This window comes from Natrix helvetica (assembly GCF_964273705.1).
Source record: "Natrix helvetica genome assembly, chromosome: 1".
NCBI classification, from domain to species: Eukaryota; Metazoa; Chordata; class Lepidosauria; order Squamata; family Natricidae; genus Natrix; species Natrix helvetica.
Genome location: NC_138548.1, coordinates 88,164,803 through 88,186,076, shown reverse-complemented (window position 1 = coordinate 88,186,076; position 21,274 = coordinate 88,164,803). Strand labels below are relative to the sequence as shown.

Genomic DNA, 21,274 nt, shown 5'->3' with positions numbered 1-21,274 from the left:
GAATAGAACATTCTTTTAAAAATGCTCAGAACTGATCCTCAGATCCTTTTTTCAGATGTTTTGGCCTGACAAGAGAGATAGGAAATTATCTCAACACACCTGGTGACATCAGAACTGATGGAAGAACTCCATTATGCAGAGGACAAACCAAAGGCCTTCTCTGTTGACCAGTCCAAAGCAATAATAAGATATTCTTAAGTGGGATATTCTTAAAGAGTTTGCACGCCTCTCTGTCTGCCCCATAAGGATCTCATGCATGAGCAGGGGTTGACCTAGAAGACCTCCAAAGTACCTTCCAACTCTGTTTTTCTGTATCCTGTTGTAGAAGCATAGCCTGCAAGTCTATTTCATTGTACTTGAGAATGCCAAACAGTAGCTGAATGAATAAAAACCCAGAACCTTTGAAGATGCTTATGCATATGCATAGCTACAGTGATATACTCACAGCTTTCACAGCGATTTCCAGTATAGCCCGCCAAGCAGGCACATTTGTAATCACCAATTTTATCAACGAGGCAGGTTCCATCATGTAGACATGGAGATGAAGAACAACCTGAAAATGTACAAGACTTCTCAATTCCTTCCACAGACTTTCAACTCTTTTCTCTCTTTTACACTCCTTTCTCTCTTAGTGAGAGACATTTATAATGTGAGTATTTGGGGGCAATTGATAAAACAACAATATGTCCTTGAAGCTGTGAGACAGTGATGTTAAAAAATGCGTCTATCTAGCCCATCCTCTGCCCCAATAATCCTTCTTGTGAATCAAATTTTGTTGCCCAAATGTTATCAAAAACAAGGTAATGTGATTGAGATCATTCCATGCTAAAACAACTATTTTTAAAAATTGAAGCAGGTCCCAAGGGAGAAGCTTAGATACATAATTTGTGTTCTTAAAGCCAACTTTAAGAATAATTATATCTCTGAATAAGCTATGTGATTAGCTGTGTGTCACAACTGAAAAATGATCCTTTATAGTTTTAGGGAATTAGGAATAAAGCAGCATGGAAGAAGCCACAGAGGAAAACTCTACAACTGCATTTACAGCAAAAGAACCTATGGAGATCAAATAAAAGTGAAATGTCAATGAAGAGATCGAGCAACACTGCAAGCTGTCTGAAAAAGTTTTTAGTGAAGGTGTTGTGAAACTAAAGGCACAAAATGAAATGTGCCAGAGGAGATGGAAAGAATCCCAGCCATTATTAAATATACAATACTGAAACTTGTTATGTTCAATATGTAAGTACTGCTCTTAGTGTCAACTCTGGAGCTGACCTGACAGGCCATTTTGAGGCTCCAGGGTTGCCACGATGGAGATGAGGGTTAGGGAGGGGGGAATAGTGATAGCTGGGGTTTGGTAGCCAAAGCAAAATAGTTTCACTTGTGAACCAAGGACATTCCCACAGGTGGCTGAAGCAAGAAGGAGTGATGTTGCCCAAGCAATCGGGTTGCACATTGATTGGACCATGTGACTGATTTGTTTGGGAGAAAGGGATGAATTTTTACTTTTAATTAGGTGAAAACCATGGGAACATTTAGAGTCGGTTTTCACCAGCCCGTGCCAATATGATATATCCAATAAAATTAATCTTTGAGGAATCTACCTGCCTCAAAGTTTTGTTTGCTATGGGTGCATTACTTGGAACCCTGACATCAAACTGACTCCAAGGCAGGTAGGTTCCTCAACTATTAGTTTTATTGGATATATCATATCTAACTTAGAATCCTTCAATATGAAGGATCCTTCTAACTTAGTTTCATCCTTCAAAGAATACTTAACGATACCGCAAGATTTAAAAAAACTTAATACTTAGAACTGTCATCTTAGAAAAGTTTCCCCAAAACTCCCAGCATATTTGTCAAAGTTTATGCGATCATGGATCAGGAGTTCTAGAGTTGCAATCTAAACTCAGCTGAGGTGGGAAAGATAGTCTTGAAAACATCAGTTTCCTCTTGAGACACTGTACGGACTTTCAGTCCATCAATGGGGTCCGAACAATAAACACAGGAAGACGGCCAAGGAAATTGTGTTCCTCCGCTTACACTGACCTTCAACTACTCTCAAGGCTTTTGTACTGGGAAAGATTTCACACAGCGGCAGTTTGTTAAGTTTGTGCTGCTGGAGGTCCCACAGCTCAGGCAAAATTTCTCCCATCCCCTTTGCTCATCATGCAAAGCACATCCCTTCTCATCAACAGTTTCAGGGAGCAGGTTAACACTTTGCCAAGGAGAATGTTTTAAAAGTTTTTCATTCAAGCTGTATACAGCCAAACTGGAGTCTGCTCTGCATAGATTATCTGAGTAGCACCCACCTTATCTCTCCATAATTGCTGCTAAAAAACTGGGGCGGAAATAAAGGGGGGTGGCAGTAGCGGAATACCAAGCGGTTCCCACTGAGAAGAAGAATTGAGAGCTATTAATCCCCCCTTGTATGTAATGTGTTAGTCCCTTGAGGGTGGGAGGCCTTTCTGCAACATATCCCACGTCAAGTCCCATTTCATGGAGTCGACTTTTGTCTTTTTATAGACCCTTTAATTAACACAGCCCTCCTTTTAGCAGCTACTGTGATGGTACTGTTTGTACTTTATGTAATAACAAGGGAGGGAAAAAATCATGCCCAGAAGATCAAATAGGGACACAATCTAAAGTAGACCGAGCAATGGACTTTGAAGCGGCGGGACAATATTTAAGATTCTAAAAGGCCTTCCGGCAGAAAGCCATTGGAAGCCTCCTCTATAGTCCATCTTTGCCCTATATCCTGTCAACATTATTATTTTTCTTTATTATCAATTATCCATTGCTGTCAATGCCCCAAGACAAATAAGAATGGCTGGAGAGATCCAGCATTCTGAATTCATTCTTGGGAATGGAATTGAAATGACTCAATTTGCTGGCTTAAAAAACAATTATACCTGATTGTTTCAAATAGCAAAGTATGTCTTGAATTCAGCCTTAAATGGGAAGCTGAGTACTAGAGTCACTTTTCGATACCCCATTTTGCTATTTTTTACATGGAACTCTCTCACAATTTCTCTCCATCCAACTTTCATAAACGGAAGTATTGTGAAAGAACCAGTTCATCTAGGAGGCCACATAAGAACTCTAAATGTAGATCAATGTAGTGTTGCTATGCATATATACACATCACACTATTCTCTTTGGGGGGTAAGCCGGGGTGAAATGCTACTGGTTCAGACTGGTTCACCTGAACCAGTAGTAAAAATGCTTACCAGTTCAGGCGAACTGGTATTTCTGACAATCAGCTGGGTGACAAACAGCTGTGACACACAATTTATATTAGCTAGAATCATCGGATTTCCTGATTTCTAGCTAATCTAAATCACCTACCTTTGTAGACTTGGAAGGCTTCAAAATGTCCCTTTTTTAGCGCTGCGCAGGCGCGCCTCAAACACACATGTACACATGCTCAGTAGCAGACTCATCAAACTGGTAGCAGACTTCAGAGGATTTCACCACTGGGGCAAGCATCATTAGGCAAAGCACAGAAAAGAACAGCAAGCCAAATGAATTAAGGCATGAGATAAAGGATAGAAAAGGGAACTACTGTATGGCTAGTTCTAGTTTACCCCTTGCTACCCTTCTGAATTTCTCTTTCTATATAAACCATCCTGTTTCCACCACTGCTTACACTGTCTTTTGTCCCTTAAACTTCTCCCAGTCTCTGTGTTGCCGCCATGCTCACTGTTATTCCCTTTGAATAGAGGAACAATAGCAGCATTCTTCCAATTATCAGGCTCAGACACAATCTTCACACGTAATTAAACAAGAAGCACAAACTTTCCATACGCCGACTGCATTTTAACTTTTCTCCACTTAAACCATCTACACCTATTGCCTTTCCATTTTTCAACATTCTCACATTGTATTTTTTGGCAGGTAGCCAGCATTTCTGCATAAACGTCTAAAATACTTCAAGCATTCAATCACTTCAAGTACTTCCCAAATCATTTCATAATTTTTATAATTCTCTTTATTAGGCTGGAGGCTCCTTGCTTAGCCCTCATCCTCCACTTCCAAAATAAAATTTTATTTCCATCAAAATTACTTTTCTGCTGCCTATTGCGATCTTTATTGTTGACTGTTCTCTAATTTCGTTCCTGCTATCTTTTTTTCTCCATGTACCTTATAGAATTTTTCCCTCATCCTCATTTTTACAGCAATCGTTTCCTTTTTTGTATTTATTAAATTTATACACTGATTTGGAAAACAAAGCCCAATTTTAACTCAAGCAAGTTCATGGAATTCTATACAGGCTACATTGCAAGCCTACAAAATGCCACTGCACGATGCCAATATTCTACCAAAATGCACTGTAATGACAAGCACAGAACATCACAACTAATTAAATACTACTTTATTGTTTCATATTTATTATCCCTAGGAATTATCTCCAGATTTATCTTACAACATTGACATTGAGAAACTGGGACAATTTGTGATAAGCCCTGCTCAAATGCAGGTAAAACTTAACAAATCCAACCCCTTCTCCTAACGTGCTTTACAGACCTTGCATGCATTCTGCCCTTCAGCAGGCTCTCATTCTCCCTTTCTTAGAAACTGTTCCCTCTCTCACTTTTGCCTCACTGTTGTGCTATTCTTTGCATTTCCATTGGTAGCAGGAATTCCAGATCGGTTTCACAATGCTTTTTAAAGGAAGTGGGATTAGAAACAGTAGTATAGTTGCATGGAAGTGACAATAATAAAAAGGAAGTAGCATTTTCAAAGAATTATATGAATGAATATGTGTAAGTTTTTAGGATTCCAATTAGTTGTATAGGATGCAAAAGAAAATATGGTGGATAGAATTTTGCTGCTTATTGGTAAATATTTTTATTAATATCCATGTAAAAATCATGTATCTCCCACAGTGATGGAGCTTGGTTCTTGTCCTGTGCCTTAAATAGGATGTTGTAGATTTTTATCGGTTATATTTTCTGTTTGAGATAGTGTGTTTGTGGATTAGTAGAATAATGTGAACATGGCATCCATCTTTCTAGTGGTTTTTTTTAAAATTATTGTTATTCTTTCTTATTTTTAATGTAAGCTACCCATAGTTGTTTTGGCTAGCCCCCTAAATTTCATAGATAAATCCATTTAAAAATAAATTATGCCATTACCCATTGTAATGTTGCTTTCCTACACAATGTATTATTCTTTTCTTCTTCTATCTACTTAAAATTATGGGTAAATCTTACATCGCAGTCAACTTAAAGTTGACCTCAAAGGCATTTGGTCTGATTAGATAAGAAAGCATGTTTGTAGCTTCCCAAAATTGAAAACTGGTTATGGCAAAATAAACTAGAAAAATTGGGTTGTTTGTAGATAAAATCAGCCATGGATCACAATTTTTACAATTGTAATTGAGCTTACTTTCATATCAGGACCCCAATATAACACATTTCAATAGCATTAAAAAGTGAAAAAAAAATAACATCACGCTATTTTTAAACATATTTCTTACCTGTAATTTCTTCAAAAACTGCATGAAATCCATCAAAATTTTTGGAACCATCTGAATGAAAAAGGACATGAAGGGAGGAGCCAGTGCTTCGTATTGGGAGAGGCCTGTCATTGCCACATAAGCGTTTAATTAACTTGCTGTCAACACTGTCCCCATCACGGACTTCCACATAATCGTACTGACACATGTAGTCAAACTCTAGACTCAGCATGGCAAACCTTGACCAGAGAGAAAGAGACAGAACAAGAGATAGAGGACAAATTCAGACGCCAAAATTATATCTCTGTTCCATTTGTGCTATAGGATTGAATTTCTACTTTGCTTCTGTGCTCTCCTGACTCTCAAAGGTTTTTCACTTGCATTTTTACAAATTACATAAAACAGAGTTAATAGCAGAGACCACAAGTAGAATCACTGTACTACCAACGTTCTTTCAAGTCTGTAGGAAGTGCCTATAATATGAACAGCCAATTTCCAAACTCCTTATAATTCAAGAAGACTCATTTTGAGACTGGAGGAAAACGTAGAGAAATAATCCAAAAGCTGCTTTTTCAAAAGGCAACTGTACCTCCTGTGTTTTTCTTGAAGAAAGCTTCTCACACAAGAAGCTTTTTGGATGAGAAGTGAAACATATTCAAGGAAAACAAAGAAAGTCCAGTTGCCTTTTGAAAAAGCACCTTTGGGATAACCATGACTGGATTACTGAGAATTTCCATAGACACGTAGAGAAATTTTGTGTCAATAATAGTGAATATGCCTTCACGAAGAAGTTTCCAGTTCATTCATGGAATGATCTTCCAATAACAAAGATGGCCCAAGAGCCAATAAATTGAGAATATAATCTGTTGCATTTATTTGTAATGTTTTTAAACTGACACAGAAAGACAAAGACAGGCATTTATCTATTTAAATACTTTGTATTCTATGATTGAAATTAATAGCTCTGGGGAAAAGCCAGTAAAAATTCCTTTGGTGGCAGGTTGAAATATTAGTCTGATACCTCAACACACTTTTGTCCACTCATATAAAAAGAAGATTCAGTACATTAAAATCCTACCTTAATTCAACCCCAAATCCAGGTTTGGCATGTATAACCCACTCACATTGGGCATTCAGTGGATAGCTCTCCAATAAAATCTGACCCTTGGAAGCTTGGATAACCTGTCCACACCCTAAAGGGAAGAAGAAGAAAAATCATATAGATATTTATAGAAAATTTACCTCAGGAACAATGCCAAAATACAAGTTATTGGTCATATGCACATGAGAAAATCTTCTCAAATACCTGACTAGTTTACATGACTAAACAACTACATGAAGTATTGAATAAAATAGACATCAGCAACTGGCACAAGTCTTGACATATAACACACCAGATTTAACTGTGGTTGAAAAGAAAAAAATGTGGATAATTGCTGTAATGATACCAAGGAGACAAAAAATTGGAGAAGACCACAAAGTATCATGATCTGAAAATTGAAATTGAAAGATTAGTAGTAATTGAGGTAGTCCTCAATTACAACCACAACTGAGCTCAAAATTTATGTTGTTAAGTGAGAAATTTGTTAAGTGAGTTTTGCCTCATTTTATGACTCTTCTTGCCACATTTGTTAAACGAATCACTGCAATTGTTAAATTAGTAACACGATTGTTAAGTAAATCTGATTTTCCCACTCACTTTGTTTGCAAAAGATGATCACATGACCCCGGGACACTGCAACTGTCATAAATGTGAATCGGTTGTCAAACATCCGAACGTAAATCACATGACCATGAGGATGCTGCAATGGTCATAAGTGTGGAAAATGGTCATAAGTTACTTTTTCAGTCCTGTTGTAACTTTGAATGGTCACTATATGAACTGTTGTAAGTCGAGGACTATCTATAGCATAAACAGGCCATGGTCCCATTGGTTATCAGCACACTGGATGACATACCCAAAAAATCTTGGAGGGCACTTAAAAACGTGCACATTAGCAATATTTCTATCTGTCCAATTGCAAGAGGCAGCTTTACTTGGAAAAGCTTACATCCTACAGTGACACTTCAACACCATTAAACAATATCTGCCTATCCCAGGTCCTTGGGAAGGACAGAATAGATGGATAAAATTGTCAAAACATCTGGCTGGCTTTGCGACCATAATAGCATTTTTCTTGCTTTCCTCAGCAAAAGTAATTGCTTATATGAATTTGCAATGGCAAAAATGGCAAAAGGAGTCACACAGGTTTTTTTTCAGTCTTAAGTTCTAATACACAAACAATACAAGGAGCCCAAAGACAATACAGAATGTAAAACTACCATTATTTTGGTAATAACTGGTAATAATAATAGCACTCTTAACTCCTTCAGATTTCAGAAAGCATCTATCAGGAGAACTTTTATGGAACCATGGCTATTAAGAAGAACTGGTGCCATTCCAAGATGTGTTTACATTGAAACTCTGGGAATTCTTAACACATTTAGAAAAATTCAAGTAAGAAGAGGCTCCTCTAATGAATAGCGATGTGGTTGAATCATCTTCAGGAACATGCCAAATGTCCTATCTCAGTATTTCCTGTATCCTTCTACCTTGTTAAGATTTGTCCATTCCTACAAATGCAAATCATTTGCCAGTTTACCCTCAATTACCCTCAGCTATGTAGATTCCAATAAAACACAAAACAAGCTCAGAAGGGCCTGTCATAAGTGCTTCATTCCACACCAGGGCTTCTTGGCTCCTGATGTGAAAAACTGGAGAATTAATTACATTGCCCCCATGACTGTCATTAGGATGCTGTTGAGATATGCCAGGATCCGCTGGAAACTAATGTAGCTTCCCACACTGGGGAGAGGAAACGTAGCACAGTTGCTGGCTCTCCTCTCAAAACAACCTGAGACAAAGCTGCAGGAAACCTTCTTCAGAAGGATTGACAAGGGTCCTTGAATCACCTCAGAGAACATTCCCTTTTCATTATAAGGGGTCTTTTCTGTTTCCTTTCTTTCTTTTGCCATTGGCAAGAGAGAACTGGTGCAAAGAGATGGTGCCGTGCAAGGAATACTGAATGCACCTTTCTTTGGAGAACAGTACAATATGAACTTGTGGAACATTTCTGCCAAGGAAGTAGGACTGGCCAACAAAGCAGGTGGTCCAAAGGCTAAAGAGAGAGCCATTCAAAGAATGCTGCAGAGAAACAAGCTCCTCTTTGCCACAAACCATTTCTGCATGGAACATATATATGGTCAGATCCGATTGTCGTTTTTCTGTTTCTAATCCATCCACCAGAGGGATACACGATACCTGCCCATCCTTTGATAAGAGGGGGAGGGGAGAGATATATGGATGGAAAGTTTCGAGAATAATTTAAATGCTGAGCATAAGTCCTGTCTTGTCTTGAGAGTGGAAGAAGAGGTGCTTAGGAAGGGAAGAGAGTAGGAAAGGAATCAATTCTGAAAGGCTGTCACAATCACTGTTCCTTTTGTGTCTGGAAAAAAAGATGGCAAAACATTTTGGAACATAATTTTTCTCTGAGGCCACAGAATTAGAGTTAATATACACTAACAGTAACAGATATTTTTAAATGTAACTTTCTTCTTAAATAGGTGCCCATGAAATAGACCATAAAAAACAAAACCACAGATTTAAACCTAAATAGTGAAATAATTTTAGATATAAATTCTGGCTTCTGAATGCAGTAAGAGTAGCATAAATTGGAAGAAAAGTATACCCAAAAATAAATGGTATACTTGGTGAATTATTCAATATGCAAAACAGAGAATAAGATAAAAGAGTGCAGTATCCCCGTGATTGTTTAATATGTTAATGGATAATTATGCTTATAGTGACATTAGAGGTTCATTTATTTGTAATGTAAATATGTGTGTTTTCATATGTAAACAATGCCATGTAGTTGACTGAACACCCAAAGGATTTGCAGCAAATGTTAAATTGTGTGATCCACAGAGACCATGGATCTGTGACAGAGAAAACAGAGTGAATACTGCAAGTTACTTATTGATGAAGACAGTAAGCATATAAACAGGCATATCTTGGCAGAATGCTTGCAAAATGTAGAAAAATGGATTGGAAAAAACCCCTATAAATGCTGGTAGAAAGAAGTCGAAACTGGGTAGAACGGATAGTCCTCCCACCATGTGTTTAACAAAAGTTCAAAATTGTGTCAACCTCGGAAAAAGTGACTTGTAACCTATCCTCAAAGGTATGACCATTGCATAGCCTCCCTCATCGTATGATTGTAATTTGTGTGTTTCAGGTACTCGCATTTGCAATGGCGGCAGCATCTTGTGATCATATGGCTGTGATTTGCAACCTTTCCAGTCAGCTTATGCAAAGCAAAGACATTTGGAGAAGCTGGATTCACTTAACAATCATGGTAATTCACTTAACAACCATGGTAATTCATTTAACAATCATGGTAAAATGGTCATAAAATTGTTTACTGACCACATCGCTTGGTGACCAAAATTCCAATCCCAGTTGTGGTTGTAATTTGAGGAATAACTGTAAGTGGGCTGTAGCAACATATAAAAGCTGAACCAAGTAAAAGCTGCTGTGTATGAGAGCATACTTTCCCCTTCTCTTTTCTCCTGCCTTTATATTTTAGTGACTTACTCTTTTTTTGAACGTCGCAGAGAATTGCTTATCCCAAACAAAAAAGTAAGTTGGATATTTATACAGTATATTAGTTTAGTATGAGGTACGTATATGGCTGAACCAATTAGCAATGGTGATTTATCATTTAAATTTATTTGTATGTGAAAAATGTTCATGAAAATTGAAAATAATAATAAGGATGCAGAACTTTATTTGCATATGGTTAATCTGAAGCATGTTAACAGTAACTTTATGAGTAATGATAAGAGGAACACCACAAGGTATAGTATACCAAGGATGTCAAACTCGATCGTGTCATGTGACATATTGCAATGTTTTTGTCTTTGCGGAAGGTGTGGCCTTTGCATGACACATCCAGCCCATGGACTGCCAGTTTGAAACCCCTGGTATACACAGTATAAAAAAAGAACCCTAACAAAGCATATAAGCATGTAGCTGAATTACTAGATGACAAACTAAGCAGGGGTGGCCTGCTACGGGTTCGCTCGGGTTCAGGAGAACCTGTAGCTAACATTATGGACGGTTCAGAGAACCTCCAAATCCCACCCCTGGCTGGCTCCTCCCACTCCACCCCCCCCTCTCACCCCACCCTTCCCAGGAGTTTCCACACAGCCCGTTTTGGAGGTAAGTGCAGGGCCCGCACGGAGGCTCAGGGAGGGGGAAAAATGGGCCTCCCGGAAGTTCTGGAACAAGCCCATTTCTGGCCTCCAGAGTGTCTCTGGAGCCCAGAGAGGCAGTTTTCGCCCTCCTAAGCCTGGGGAAGGCGAAAACGTGGTGCAGGAGGCTAACTAGGCCATGGCCACCATGGCCTCACCCACCCAGCAACCGGGCAGAGAACCCGTTGCTGAAATAATTTTTTTTGAAATTTTTGTATTGTTTTAATTAAGCAAAACACACACACACAATAATTCTTCATTACATCTTCCAGAAAGCATGTCGATTGGTTACAAATAAATTTCGTGCATTGCTACCACAATCATTCATTATACTTCATTCATATTGGATTGTACATTTTAAATCAAAAGTCTTTATGTATTTTACCATCAATGTAACATCATTCTCATTTAACTATAATTGTTTAAACATGCTTTTATCTAGAATCATTTATATTTAAAGACACAACCACATACTGGCATTCATTAGCTGTTTCTGTAAACCTCAGGCTTATACCCAATTGCTTTCAGCAATGCCAACACATATAAAATCATTAAACATTATCCATTAACGTTTTGTTATTGTTATTGTAGTTATCTAACATCTTTATAATAAATCTAAACATAAATTTATTAATAGAATTTATAAGTACTCAGGAGAGATTACATCTTTATAACAAAATCTAAAACAAAAAAGTATTAGTAAAATTGATAAATCTCTTTCCCAGGTCCCAAGTTATAGTTTATATCCAAATTGTCTTCACTAATTAAAATTATTATTTCACTGTTCTTATCATGATGGATTATCTGTTAACGAATAAACATTTTAAAAACAAAGACATTCTATAATCATCTACAAAATCCTACACCAAGGATTAACTGTTTTTAATTTTCAACACTTCTTGTCAACCTGTGTCTTTCCAGTAATAAAACACTCTTATCTCTTTAGCCAGTTGTTACGTCAATTCTCTTATAGAGTTCTTCAAAACTTCTCTCCGCACTTTTTTGCTCAGAAGATCTCTCAGTCTCGTTGCCCTTCAGCTGGTATTAAAATTAACATGTCTTTGATTATCAGACGTCTTTCTAAAGCTGTTTCTCTTCTTAATTCCATCATCAAATCCATATCTTGACAAGAGAGGTAGAGCTCCAGATAGTCAAATTCACTTTTCAATGTCTTTTCACTTTCACTCATGGGTGCTTCATTAGTAGATTCATCTGTTGTCTTGCCTATATCTTCATTCTCTTCTTTAGTTTTTGGAGCTCCAACCCCTTCATCTTTTGCTACGCAAAACAATAATTTATCCAACTTCTTATCAAATCTCTCGGATCCTTCCAATAAATTTTGAAGTCCATCCCAAAAATCTTGGAGACTTAAGGCTTCCTCATCTGTATATAGATACATATTTCCGAAAAAAGAAAAAAAATCTAAACTCCACTGCCACTCTCGCCTTCAATAACTCTTTGATGTATAAAAATACTTTTATTTTGAAATCACTTGTGCACAAGTTTCTTCTAATTTTTTCAGAGATGGAGGGTTCTATCTTTTCTTTTCCTTCCCTTATCCAAAATATTTCTCACAGACACCTGCAAAGGGACAGTCTGTGTCCTTGAAATGTTATCAGTCCACAAACAAGCTACAAACCCTCCAACTTCAGTAAAATCAAGGAAAGTAGAACAGAGGATACATTGTTCAAAAGAAAAAGAAAAACCAAGTTCTGGCTTCTGAGTGGCAGATTCAACTCTCTCTTATTTGTTTCAGGCTTAAAAAAAAAAAAGCAAAAGTCTCTAAGTATCTTTAATAAAATGTAATAAACAGTAGAAGGAAGAATTGTTAAAATAAAAAAGAGGTTTCAGTTCAGCCAAAAAAATAAAGTAACAGGGAATAGAAGAAAAAAATCAATTCATTCACTTAAGAGGAGAAACGGGAAGCGTTACAATCACTTCAATCCACAAAACGTTACATAGAAAAAAAAGGAAAAAAACTTTCTAAGGCAGTCCAATAGAGATAAATTTCGCCGCTTTATTCTTAGCTTATCCTAGGGGGAAAAAAAGGTTTCTTTGGGCGATCATTCTCAAAGAAAAAAAAATCTCACCAAATAGACTCACTTTCACTTTAACTGCCTTTCCTCCAGAGCCGTCTCCGACTTTGTCAGCCTGGGGGCTGTCTATTTACCACCGCTTTGGAGCGCTTCCCTTGGGTCAAACAGGGACTTTGCGATGTCCCTATGACCAGCAAGGATTTGTCTCCCTTTCACCATCTCTCCGGGACAGCTGAGGCCCATATGGACCGTTACAGCAGTAAAAGAATCAACGGCGGTCTCGGACTATTGAGACTGCACATTGTGTCATCACATCTGGCTCGTTCCCTCGTTGCTGAAATTTTTGAAGCCCGCCCCTGAAACTAAGGAGCCTAGCTATACCTGTCTTCATTACAGCAGTTACAGCATAGATACCAGTGCCTGATGGAGACAATTATCATTGCAAAGGGTGCATCATCACAAGGCCTGAAAGATTACTTTAGGAACACATCATCACATAAATACAAGAGTCAACAACAACTAATTGGTCTAACACCATTGCCTGAAACTTGTTTCATGAAAACCACTTGAGAAACAGAAGCTATTCTACTGATCAAAGATGAAATTCTCTACATCTTATTGAAAACTGAAAATAAATGGCTATAGAGGGAGGTTAGCCCTCTGAAATAATTATTAATTACCTTAAATGTGAAAATACTGCTTTCACAATATATTGTGTTATCTACATTTAGTTGTTAACCTACTTCTCTTTCCTTCCATATATATTGTTCCTTAACCCATCTCTTCTCTCTTCTTCTCCTTTCTTCATTTTCATCCTTTCTGGAAGAAGTGAGGAGAATATGAGGATGCATCTAGGCTTCTGTGGGACATGGTTGGTGCTTGTGATGGAGAATGTTAGATATACGTAAATGAAGATAATTGATTGTGTAAATGTACCTGATTTACAGGCAATTGACTGATTTCCCCAGTGTGATCTACTACCAATCTGGCTATTCAAATCTTCCTGTAATGCACATGCACATTGCTATTGTATTTATGTTTCACAACCTTGCTGCTCTTCATCTTCTCCTCCTTTCCCCATCTTTTCCTGACTTCTGAGGAGAGCATGATCATAATTGAATAATTTGACCCTAGTCATTTGTGCTTTGGGTGAGGACACTGGATTTGTTCTATGAGCCATTTCTTTGTTTTCTTGGCAATCCATGGGATTCTCATGAGTCTTCTCCCACATTGCTTTTCAAAAGCATCTATCTTGCTATCTTGCTTCTGGAAAATCCAGTTTTTGCTTCCATGCAGTGTCACATTGCCTGTCCATTTCTGATCTTTTTAGATTTAAACCTCCATTGCTGCATTACATTATATACAGACTAGCATTTGGTAAAGTTTAACTTTACATTGTCCTATTTTAATTGATAACAGCAATACAATTTTATTCACATGTAAATGAAATTAAGGTCCACTTAATTCAATGGCATACCTCTTGGCAATTATGTATTGGAACATTCCTGTGGTGCCTGTACTGATAGCAAAAAGGAAACCTTTTTGAAAAAGAAATAATGCATTTTACAATATAGGTTTGCAGTGAATGAATCACAGATATTTATACTCAATCTACTCTTCAAATCAACGCATTTCTAAAACTCACAATTCAGTGCAAGGCTTTTAAAAATTAGAACTAATTGCATTCAGTCAGCATTGCATCCATATTCAAAGATAGAACATTTAAAATGCTGCAGTGATGAAATTTTGCATATTATTCTTATTAGCCTTTCCACATGCAGTGATTTCTCACTAATCTGTAACAAGTTATTTTAAGAAATTATCCCCCCCCCCAAGAATCTAGTTATATTTTTATTTGTCCTGGCAAATCTCGTGTGCACCACTTACAGGATAGGTCTTGGTACTACGATCGAGACAGCAAATAAAAAGAAAGAAAAGGATTTCCAGGCCTTGAGATGTGCAAAGAATTGTGCTCCTGAACCAACGTATTTTTCTTTTGCCGTTCAGTCCATATGGTATAATTTTCTGCAAATGCAGATATAAGGTGTATATATTTTTATCTGCAAACCCAGCAATGAATATTGTCCTTACGCTTTCTTCAGTTAACTATTCCTATCAATTTCCTAATACATAGAAGGATTATACCCGCACCTGAAAAAATAATTCAATTAACCTTTTGCTAAGGAAGCACTTCTCCCTCCCCACCCAAAACCCTGGAAAAAATATTCAGATTAGGCATAAAACCCTATTTCGCTCAGGAAAAGTATTGCAGTGAAAATTAAAACTCGGGGATAAGGTTAGTTACCTGTAAGTGGGTTGTTGATAGCTTTTATTCACCTGTAGTCTTCAAGCAGTGGCAGAACATTCATTCATCTGATAACAGTGCTCTACTTTCCAATTTCCTGACCAAGCAGAGATCTATAAACTGCCTCCTATAAACTGTAGGATAATCCTCCAACTCCCTCCTTCTCTGTGGCAATGGTTGTATTCTACAGAATACTTTGCACTCTAGTTACAACCCAGATCTGTGATGTGTAGATTTGGATAACCATTAGATGGCAGCAAAGGGTTACAAAAAACCAAGCATTGTCCATAACAATCTGCATTTGTGGGCACTTAAAGCTCTGGGAAATAGAACCAGATCTTTGGAAAAGAATTGGAGAAATACCTTTGGCCTATAAAGCCCCAGTAGCTCAGTATGAGATCATTTCCCAACCCCTAAAAAAATGTCTTTGGCTATTTTGTCTTATATTTTCAAATTGACTGTCAATGATCATGAAAAAGATAATTTATCTTTGCTTTGACGTTGCTCATTGCTGGATGAGCTATAAGGATGTTGTTGTTTTTTTGGTTTGTTTTTTGTTTTTTGTTTTGTTTTCCCAACCAAAGCATCAGCTCTCCTTGTGGTGAAGTACCGTATTTATCGGCGTATAACACGCACTTTTCCCCCCGAAAAATAGGGGGCAAATGATGTATGCGTGTTATACGCCGATACTGTTTTTACAGTAGCCTGAGGCTGCCTCAGCCTCAAGCACACGTGACCCCATTACCCCGCCTTCCTGAGCGCGCTTCGCCGGTTCGCGTTCTGCGATCCCCAACAGCAGCTGCTTTTCTGTGTGCCTGGCGTTTAAAATATCCGGCTATCTATCTAAACGCCAGGCACACAGAAAAGCAGCTGCTGTTGGGGCGAAGCGCTCCGCAATCCTTTTCTGTGTGCCTGGCGTTTAGGACATCCGGCTATCTATCTAAACGTCAGGCACACAGAAAAGGATCGCGGAGCGCTTCGCCCCAAAAGCAGCTGCTTTTCTGCGCGCCTGAAAGCAGCTGCTGTTGGGGCGAAGCGCTCCGCGATCCTTTTCTGTGTGCCTGGCGTTTAGGACATCCGGCTATCTATCTAAACGTCAGGCACACAGAAAAGGATCGCGGAGCGCTTCGCCCCAACAGCAGCTGCTTTTCTGTGCGCCTGCTGCTGTTGGGGCGAAGCGCTCCGCGATCCTTTTCTGTGTGCCTGACGTTTAGATAGATAGCCGGATGTTTTAAACGCCAGGCACACAGAAAAGGATCGCGGAGCGCTACTCAGTGGGGTGTGGGCGAGAGGAGGAGAGACTGGCTGAATATTCTCTCCTCTCCCCGGACACCCGACTAAAACGATTTCTTTCGCCCGTGGAAGAGCTCATGCGGGCGAAAGGAAGCGCTTTAGACAGCGGGGTGTGGGCGAGAGTTTGCAGACTCGCGAGAGTTTGCTGTCTGAGGCAAAAGAACTTGTACCCGTCAGGTACAAGTAGAGTAGTGAAGTAAACTGGAGTGGGGTTTTGTGTAAGGCGTAACAACTTAACGAATTAACAACTTAAGGTATTAACAGATAAAATATATGGTAATTATAAAATAATTATACAAAGTGCTAACATGCTAATTCCCATATGTGCAAAAACTGGTGATACAATAGTGCCAGCATGCTGGATCCAATATGTGCAAGTAGATGGATCCTTAAATAAATAAATAATTAAATCTGCTGGGGGGGGGGGCAAAGAAATACGGTACTGTTTGACAGGGGGATGGGATCTAAGAGACACACAGGACCCCATCCCTGCAAAGGATCACACAGGATCCAGCGCTGCACATCATCAATCATAGGTAGCGTCTGTATGTGAAGCTGACGTTTGGGAAATGCCTCACTACTTATGATTGGCGTTGTGCAGAATGTAAATTTACACACCCCTGATACTACCTTACTCTTTTTTTTAATTTAAACTTAGGTAAAAAGTATACCACTGCAGTGTGACTCATCCTGACGCTCTGACGCTGAAAAAAACTGCATTCATAACCATACTTACGGTATTTCCCTACTACTGGTATCCCTAATGGATTTAAAACAAAAGCGTGGAGCATATACAGCTGCTTTCAAGTTGAAGGTTGTGGAATATGCCAAGCAACATGGAAATAGGGCTGCAGCAAGGCATTTTGGAGAGCCACCAACAGAATGCACAATACGAGAGTGGCGAAAAATGGAAGAAAAACTCAAGACCTTATCAAAAACAAAATGCAATTTTCGCAGCGGTATTGCTAAATGGCCAAAATTAGAAGAACAGGTGAAGGAATTTGTACTTAATCATAGAAAAGCTGGTATTGCTTTATCAACAAAAATGATCATTATTCAAGCAGTGAAAATCAGCAAAGAGTTGCAAATACATGATTTCAAAGGAACAGCATCATGGTGCCAAAGATTCATGAAGAGGCATGAGCTTCGGATGCGAACAAGAACCAGGATTGCCCAGCGTATGCCAGATGATTATGAAGAGAAGATAATAAATTTTCATAACTTTATTATCAAACAAAGGAAAAGACAAAATTTTGAATTTGGTCAAATAGGCAACATGGATGAAGTACCACTCACCTTCGATGTTCCTTCAAACAAAACTGTGGAAGCAAGAGGTGCCAAGACAGTAACAATTAAAACTTCAGGGCATGAAAAAAATCATTATACCGTGGTCCTTGCTGTCACTGCAGATGGAAACAAGCTGCCACCATTGGTCATTTTTAAAAGGAAAACTTTGCCTAAGGAGAAAATTCCAAATGGCATACAGGTGCATGTTCATCCCAAAGGTTGGATGGATGAAGAAGGCATGAAGCTTTGGATTAGAAATGTGTGGGAGAAGCGCCCAGGTGCTTTGTTAAAGAAGCCATCCTTGTTAGTACTGGACTCATTCAGATCTCATCTTACAGAACCAACAAAGAGAAAATTTCAAATGTGCAAAACAAAAATAGCAGTCATTCCAGGAGGACTTACATCACAATTGCAGCCATTGGATGTTTGCATTAACAAGCCCTTCAAAGCCTTAATGCGTGAAGAATGGAATAAATACATGTGTGATAAAAACCAACATGAAGTTACGAATTCTGGGCGAATGAAAAGACCTGGCATTTCAAAAGTTTGTCAGTGGATAAAGACTTCGTGGGACACAGTTAAAGAAGATATTGTTATCAAATCTTTTAAGAAATGTGGCATAAGTAATGCTTTGGATGGTGAAGAAGATGAGCTGATTTATGAAGATAGTAGCAGTGAAAGCAGCAGTGTTCATTGCGATTTTGAAGATAGCAGTGAAGATGAAGAGTTTCTTGGTTTCCCAGATAGCGATTTTTGAGTAAACTTTTGTAAAAACAGAATATCCAAGTTTCTTTGTTAAAACAGTTGCTTTTACTGTCCTTTTACATTATTTACCTTATAAGTGGTAATAATATTAATAAAAAAAAGTTCTGAGCTACCCTTATTTTGCTTCAAAGTTCTTTATTTGAAATTTAAATTTTTTTCCTGAAATTTCCCTCTTAAAATGAAGGTGCGTGTTATACGCCTGTGCGTGTTATACGCCGATAAATACGGTACCTCTCTGGCCAATACTTACTCATGCAATCGCCGCCATACCACCCTGCTCGGCATTCTGCACAATAAATGCCTTTGATGTAGAAGTTGTCTAGTGATCCTCCCCAAGACCCATTGCGACAGGTCTTACAATTCTCGAAAATCATGCAACCTGAAAGAAGAGGAGGAAAACTCTTTATGAATTACGAATGCTTACATTTGGGTTTCTCCGATAGGTAGCTGTGAAATATAGCCCACGCAACCAATGTTTTTACTTTGGCTGCATAAAATGTGGCTTGGAAAAGTCCTTTCAAGCTATACACTCCTCCAAGCCAAACAGACTCAAACATAAAAGAGAGAGACTTTAAATACAATTCTGAGGGCTGGATACAAAAGTCACAAACATGAATTTTCCTGTAGTCTTCAATGACTGAAAAAACAATGACATGACATAACAACACAACCACCATGTTTCATACTTATACTTTAATGTAAGATGTATATACTAAAGTTATAGTGTTATGTATCATAGTTTTCCCTCTGGTCCGTTTCGCTAGGGGGCACTGTGCTCGATGCTGATTGGTTGACTGTTTGACAGCCGGCATATATAAAGGGCTGTCAAACAGGGCTCAGTTGTTGCCAGTTAGCTGAGACGCGCGAAATGGCAACCTATTAGCAATAAACTGTTAACATTTGTTAAGTCCTGGTTCACCTCCGTTTGTCCACCCGTGTTCTCCCAGTTAGAACATATAGGGTTTGTATTATGATGCCACAATGTACATTTCTTCACCCGACCTCTCTTCCCATCACTCACAGATGCCTATTTATCGCAGGGGGCGCGGGAGACACCCTTACAGGGTAGAGCAGAGGAGTTTGGGGAATATCTTCAGGACAAAATCGATCAGATCCGGAGCGGGTGGACCTCCGTCAGTGGACCAGACGAGCCGCCAACAGTGAGTCTTGAGAGACCATTCTGGGAGGAGTTTGACTCTGTTGCCCCCGAGGATTTGGACAGGCTGCGTGGACGGCTGCGACCCACCACTTGTTTAACGGACCCGTGCCCCTCCTGGCTGGTACTGGCAGCCTGGGAGGTGACACGAGGCTGGCTCCTGGGCCTGGTGAGCGCCTCACTGAGTGAGGGATACTTACCAACCGCCTTGAAAGAGGCGGTGGTGAGACCCTTGCTCAAGAGGCCTTCGCTCGACCCAATGGAGCTAGCTAACTATCGTCCAGTCTCCAACCTCCCCTTCTTGGCGAAGGTTGTTGAGAATGTGGTGGCGCAGCAGTTCCCACGACACCTAGACGAATCCGACTATCTAGACCCACGCCAGTCCGGCTTCCGACCCGGGCACAGCACTGAGACAGCCTTGGTCGCGTTGGTTGATGATCTCTGGAGGGTCAGAGATAGGGGTTGCTCCTCTATCCTGGTCCTATTAGACCTCTCGGTGGCTTTTGATACCATCGACCATGGTATCCTATTGCGCCGGTTGGAGGGGATGGGAGTCGGAGGCACCGTTTTGCGGTGGTTCGGCTCCTACCTCTCCGACCGGAAGCAATGTGTGTTGACAGGGGGGCAGAGGTCGTCCCTGAGGCCACTCACTTGTGGGGTGCCGCAGGGGTCGGTCCTCTCGCCTCTCCTGTTCAACGCATATGTGAAGCCGCTGGGTGAGATCATCCGTGGTTTTGGGGTTGAGTACCATCTCTACGCTGATGATACTCAGCTGTATATTTCAACCCCAAACCACCCCAACGAGGCTGTCGAAGTGATGTCCCGGTGTTTGGAAGCCGTCGGGGTCTGGATGGGGGACAACAGACTCAAACTCAACCCCTCCAAGACCAAGTGGCTGTGGTTACCGGCACCTCGGTTCAGCCAGCTGACTCCATCGCTGGCCATAGGGGGCGAACAATTGTCCCCTGTGGAGCGGGCGCGCAATTTGGGCGTCCTCCTTGATGCCCGGCTGTCAATGGAGGACCATGTGGCAGCCGTGGCAAGGGGGGCGTTCCACCAGGTTCGCCTGGTGCGCCAATTGCGCCCCCTACTGGACCGGAGTGCCCTGCGCACGGTCACTCATGCGCTGGTGACGTCTCGCCTGGACTACTGCAATGCCCTCTACATGGGGCTTCCCTTGGGACGCATCCGGAGACTGCAGCTAGTTCAGAACGCAGCCGCGCGGGTTATTATGGGAAGTACACGTTACTCCCACGTAACACCTCTCCTGCGCGAGCTGCACTGGCTACCTGTGGCCTTTCGGGTGCGTTTCAAGGTATTGATCACCATCTTTAAAGCGCTCCATGGCAGAGGACCTAGTTATCTGCAGGATCGCATCCTACCACACACGTCCCTGCGACCTATCCGCTCACACAGAGAGGGGCTCCTCCTGGTGCCGTCTGCTAGTCAATGCCAGCGGGCGACACCTAGGAGTAGATCCTTCTCTGTGATGGGCCCAACCCTCTGGAATGACCTCCCCCCAGACATTCGAACTACCACCGACCTCCGTTCCTTCCGGCAAAAGTTAAAGACTCACCTGTTTCAATCAGCTGGCCTGGCACTTTCTTAGTTTTACCTCCCAGGGATTTATTTTATTTTAGGGTTTGGGGTTTTAATTGTGATGTTTTAAGATTAGAATT

General features: G+C 40.0%; 1 protein-coding gene across 2 annotated transcripts in view; it reads right to left on the bottom strand.

Moving 5' to 3' along the window:
- The window catches only part of PAMR1 (peptidase domain containing associated with muscle regeneration 1), a 95,257-nt gene that overhangs the window by 55,139 nt on the left and 18,844 nt on the right, over positions 1-21,274 (bottom strand). For both annotated transcript variants that reach the window (XM_081951600.1, XM_081951601.1), the window contains exons 3-6: positions 18,690-18,818; positions 6,540-6,654; positions 5,483-5,700; positions 446-553 (exon numbers count right to left, since the gene is read on the bottom strand). In XM_081951600.1, the coding sequence (XP_081807726.1) occupies positions 446-553; positions 5,483-5,700; positions 6,540-6,654; positions 18,690-18,818 (570 nt within the window). The remainder of the gene's footprint in view (positions 1-445; positions 554-5,482; positions 5,701-6,539; positions 6,655-18,689; positions 18,819-21,274) is intronic.